Genomic DNA, 5,445 nt, shown 5'->3' with positions numbered 1-5,445 from the left:
AGGCAGCTGATCAATGATTCTCTCTCATCATTGATGTTTCTATCTCTCTCTCCCTTTGCTTCCTTTCTGAAATCAATAAAAATATATTTAAAAAAAACAATAAAAAGAAAACATAGATCAACTGCCTCCCGCACACCCCCTGCTGGGGATCAAGCCTGCAACCTGGGCGTGTGCCCTGACAAGGAATCAACCAGGGACCTTCCCAGTGCATAGGTCGATGCTCAATCACTGCGCCACACTGGCTGAGCAATTTTTAAAATTATTAAAGATTTGATTTGAGGCTATACAAGAACTTATAGATGAGATATTCAAGTCATTCCGTCATAATATTCAGAAAATAAAAAATATTTTACTTATACTTGTCTCTTCAGCACCATGTGAGGTAGTGTCTCCAGGATAGGTGAACTGTTTGGCGTGCCTATATCCCCAGTATGCATCCTCTGACTAGAATGTTCTTTCCTTTTTTCAGCTGCTGGGCTCAGATAACTACCAACACCCAGTCCCTTTGGGCAGTTCTCCTTTCTGTCTCATACTGTCCCTTTAACATCTGTTTCCTGGGTCCATCTCTCTAGGCCTTCATGGCTTTAAAAAAAGTGTGCCTGACTTAAATGATGTTTCCTTTCACTTGCATCAAATTTCACCAGATTCCAAACTTCCTTTTCAGTCAATACCGAGAAGTTGGCTCTGAAATGATGCTTTAATCAGAGAAACTAACATGAATGAATGGAAAACAGATGGCAGCAATGAAGAAATGTATGTTCATAGGAACATGTGATAGTCACTCCCTGAAGAGGGGATGCGAGTTGGAATCCTGGGGGAATGAGTGTACTTTTGTTCTATGTTTATTTGATTTGGAACGAGTGCCTGCTCAGTGGAGCACTTTCTTTGTTCAGAATGTCCTGACTATGTATATGTTTGAACAGCAAATTAGAAGCCAAAGCATTCACTGCATAGATTTGCGCTGCTGTAAATCAGGGACGTAGCACCTCCGGACATGTGCCTGGTGCAGTGGGGGCGGCCATGGCATCAGGGTGCTGGTATCTGAGTGTCTGAACCTCATCTGACCTTGATAACTCTTGGAGCCAATAGGAATGCCACAGAGTAGGTTGCAGGTTCAAGGTGAGGAGCTGGTGTGGTAGCTCCGAGGGGAGGCCAGATCCCCGAGAGGCTTGGGAAGTCAGTTTTGCACCCAGGTAGGCAGACTTGTGGGGAAGGGCATGGTGGGCATGGAGGTGGGTGTGGTGAGTGAGCACACCTCAGCCAGAGCACAGCCTCCAGTCCAAGGCAGAAAGGCCAGCCTGAGACAGCTGTTCACTCAGTCAGTGAGCACTGCTGAGTGCCACCTGTATACCAGCATGTGCTACCCACAGCTAGAAGTCAGCCTCTGCCCTCAGAGATCCATAGTTCAGTGGACAGGGGAGCTGCATACCAATAAAAAGAGACATCAGACACATGGGCACAGGGGCCACACGGAGGGAGAGGGAGAGCCTTCCCAAAGGGGATGATATGTATCCTGATTTTTAAAAAAATATTTTTTTATTGATTTTTAGAAAGATAGGAAGGGATTGGGATAGAGAAATAGAAACATCCATGTGAGAGAAACATCAATCAGCTCCTTTCTGCACAGCCCCTACTGGGGATGGAGCTCACAACCCGGGCATGTGCCCTGACCTGGAATTGAAGCAGTGACCTCTTGGTTCATGGGTGGATGCTCAGCCACTGAGCCATACCAGCTGTGCTGTGTCCTAATTTTTGAAAGGCAAGGAGCTAGAATGACACACAAAAGCCCCAAATAGAGAAGGGGTTAGTCTAGGTTGGGAGAAGAAGGTGTGTGATTTACCTGAGTGATAGACTTTGGGTAAAAGAGAGTGCCACAGCAGGCTGTCAACCTTGTGAAGACTCTCAGCTGGCTTCTGTGCCTTGTCTGAAGAGTCCTTGTGGCCGTGGGAGCCACTGTGGACAGGGCTGGTTGTAGCATTGGAGCCTGCAGACTGGAGTCTGTGCTCAGGCCCCACCACTAGCTGTTGGTTCTCTCGGAACCATTGTTTCCTAATCTAGAGCAATGCCGGATGATAGGACTGTTCTGGGAAGTGAGAAATGTAGTGCATGTAGAAACCTTAGCATGGTGCCTGCCGTGTCCTAGCCGCGGAAAAGGTAATTATTTATTTATTTTTTTAATATATATCTTATTGATTTTTTACAGAGAGGAAGGGAGAGGAATAGAGAGTTAGAAACATCGATGAGAGAGGAACATCGATCAGCTGCCTCCTGCACACTCCCCACTGGGATGTGCCTGCAACCAAGGTATATGCCCTTGGCCAGAATCGAACCTGGGACCCTTGAGTCCACAGGCCGACGCTCTATCCACTGAGCCAAACTGGTAAGGGCAAGGTATTTATTTTTGTTAGTTATTTAGCATCAAGTTTCTCTTTCACCTGGAGGAGGCTACCAGGTATGCACCAGACTTTCAGAGGGAAGCTTTCGGCATCTCACCTGATTTCATTGTCGCAACAGCTGCACACAGCCAGGTGTTTGTCACCCCCATTTTATAAAGGTGGCTCTTGTGGGGCAGGTGGATTTGGTAGTTGCTCAAGGCCTCATGGCCAGGAGTCCCGACATAAACCCTCATGTGTTTGGTCAAATGATCTTCAACAAGGATGCCAAGACCACTCAATGGGAAAAGGACAGTCTCTTCAACACATGGTGCTGGGAAACTGGCCATCCACATGCGATAGCATAAAGTTGGTCCCTTACCTTACACCGTATAGAAACATCAACTCAAAATGGATTACAGACCTAATTGTAAGACCTAAAATCAGAAAACTCCTAGAAGAAAGCTTCGAGGAAATCTTAGTGACACTGGGTTTGGCAGTGGTTTCTTGAACACGACACCAAAAGCACAGGCAGCAAAAGCAAAAAGAGACAAAAGGGACCACCTCCAACGTAAAAACCTCGGTGCATCCAAGGACAACGTCAGTAGAGGGAAAAGGCAAACCACGAAATAGGAGAAAATAATGCAAATCACACATCTGACGAGGGGTCGTGGTCCAGAATATATAAAGAACTTCTACAACTCAACAACAACAGCAACAAAACAAGTAACTGGATTAGAAACTGGACAAAGGATACACATTTCTCCAAACATCATATATGAATGGTCGACAAGCACAGGACAAAATGCCGAGCATCACTAATCTTTAGAGAAGGGAACCCAGAGACACTTACTCCGCGGGCCTCGTTGGGTGGGCATGCTCAGAAGGTGGGTGTCAGGGTCCTGATCCTCCTGCGCAGGCTCCTGCTGGCTGCCACCGTGGGGCTTTCCGGACACCATTTCCTCGGGGCCAGCAGTGCGTAGCTGCAGGAGAGGGTGGGAGGTTGTGATTCTCAGGGCTTCAGTTGACTCAGATCCTATCTCAGGATGAGGAGCGTCACTTAAACAGAGGCTAGACCCTAAAGTATTCAGATCTAGATAACCTGGGACCCCACTCTCTATGCCACTGTGGTCACCCCCAGGGAAGCAGTGCCAACCCTGAGTTTCTCTGCGGTGTCTCGGGCAATTACTAAGTCACCCCAAAACAAGGTGAATATTTTCACTTCTTCTAGGTATAATGTACAGAGCTCTGCAGAGATGTGCAGAGAAAGGGAAGCAGGAAAGTCACAACCAAACTATTTGAGCCCAACTCCAACTCTTGGAAACAGCTGTTCCGTGTCCCTGGATAATCCAGGGCAAAGAACAGCCTCGGGTTTCTTCCCCAAACTCTCAGAGGAGGGAGGTGAGCAGAGTGGCAGGGGCAGCCATGGTCCAGTGACAGCCTATAAGGTCAGACAAAGGCTGGCCTCGGAACTCAGATTTACCGTGAGACGTGGGAGGGCTATGGGACTTCCTAACTTCCTTCCCTCCTCATCTCTGAAGGAAAGGAAATTAAAATTCACTGGGATGCCGATCTGTATCAATCACTACGCAAAGCACAGATTCTGGCTTAAATGCATGGCCTGGGATATCTTGAGGCATCAACTTAAAAATAAATCCCCAGCGATCCTGAAGTGTCATGGGGTTAGCAAATGTTACGCTAGGTTTCTGAACAACACCCCAAGACTGCTGTGCCGTCTGTGATCAGGTGATCAGAGCCCTGGTACCCGTTAAATTAATGAGATGATGCCTAGGAAGTGTGATGCCTGACACTGGATTCTATTCTCCATCTCACACCCACCTAGCCTTGCTCACCACTTCAGGTGGCCATTGATCTAAAGACCTGCACTTTTTCTATCTGCTCCAGCCTTTGCTGCCTCCATGGGTTCCCCTGCCCAGGCTGCAGAGCCACCACTCACCCTGCAGGAAGGGGTTAAAGCTCCCGAGTGGCCAGAGGGACCAGCCACGTGGCTGGGCAGCACCTCCCATCCCCTGGGCCCTCCCCTGGGCGGCTCCATCTCAACTGCAGAAGCCGGAAGGCTGCTCCTGGGCCCAGCTCATCCCAACCGGAGTGTGCTGGGGAGGGGGGAACTGAGAGGAGGGTTTTTTCCAGCCTTGGGCTCTCGGGGACCCTCCTATCTCCCCACCTCCCCTGCCGCCCTCCTGCAGGGCCCCTTCACGTGGCTGCTGGCTCAAAATGGCGCTCCTGCCCCTCCCTCCAAGCTGGCATCTGAGTCTTCCAAACAAATCCTCCCTCCACGGGCAAGGACTCTTACCCAGGGAGTCTATTTACCTTGAGCAGCTGACCTTTCGGGAAAGCTCCCAGCGAAGCAGAGCCACTCTGGGGGGAGGAGAGCGGGAGGGACTGTGAGCAGCCGGGGAGACAGGAGTCTGCCTGCTGCTTGGGCTGAAGCAGGACTGGGGCTGGGAATTGGAGAAAGAAGGGGGGTTCCCTACAATTTGTAATCCTGCACTGCCATCTATCGCCGGTCTTAGCTTATGACCTTTGATGACAACACTAGAGGGGCTCTTTCCATCATTTCTAGACTCCTCTCCCAGGGGACAGGAGAAACCTTACAGGAAAAATGTTCCCATCCAACCAGGGTCTCATTGCACAGGGCATCTGTCCCACACAAGGTGCTACACCGAACCACCCACCCCATCCCTGCCTCTCCCAGAGGATGTGTGGTCCCTGTGGGTGCCGGTGGTTGTAGACAGACCCGTGTTTCTTGTCACTCCCTACCTGTTTCTTTCCTTTTTGTCTCTGAGTCTTTGAAGTCTTCTTCTTTCTTCCTACATCTGCATCCTCATAATTTTCAATGAACTCCTTTATTAAAATGCAATGGAAGAGTTGTCATTAAAAAAAATAGGGCTGTGATTTTTAGTTGTTAAAATCACCATCTTGTCCTGATTTTGAGTGTGAGTGGACAGAACCAAAGTAGCCATCCTCATCTACTCTTCTCAAACTAGGTATGTCCTTCAAAAGCTGTATCCATAGGGAAACTTTGTAAATGAGATGATGGCACTTCCATTGT

General features: G+C 48.8%; 1 protein-coding gene across 1 annotated transcript in view; it reads right to left on the bottom strand.

Moving 5' to 3' along the window:
* The window catches only part of LOC102424816 (coiled-coil and C2 domain-containing protein 2A-like), a gene marked incomplete at its 5' end in the record, with an annotated part of 6,166 nt that extends 929 nt beyond the window's left edge, over window positions 1-5,237 (bottom strand). The window contains 3 exons of the mRNA XM_014451035.2: window positions 3,226-3,355; window positions 4,704-4,834; window positions 5,131-5,237. Coding sequence (XP_014306521.1) covers window positions 3,267-3,355; window positions 4,704-4,834; window positions 5,131-5,237 — 327 coding nt within the window. The remainder of the gene's footprint in view (window positions 1-3,225; window positions 3,356-4,703; window positions 4,835-5,130) is intronic.
* Between the last annotated feature and the right edge of the window lie 208 nt (window positions 5,238-5,445).

The sequence above is a fragment of the Myotis lucifugus genome, unplaced genomic scaffold (genome assembly GCF_000147115.1).
Source record: "Myotis lucifugus unplaced genomic scaffold, Myoluc2.0 scaffold_6600, whole genome shotgun sequence".
In the NCBI taxonomy this organism is placed as follows: Eukaryota; Metazoa; Chordata; class Mammalia; order Chiroptera; family Vespertilionidae; genus Myotis; species Myotis lucifugus.
This window is presented reverse-complemented; position numbering and strand designations above follow the sequence as displayed.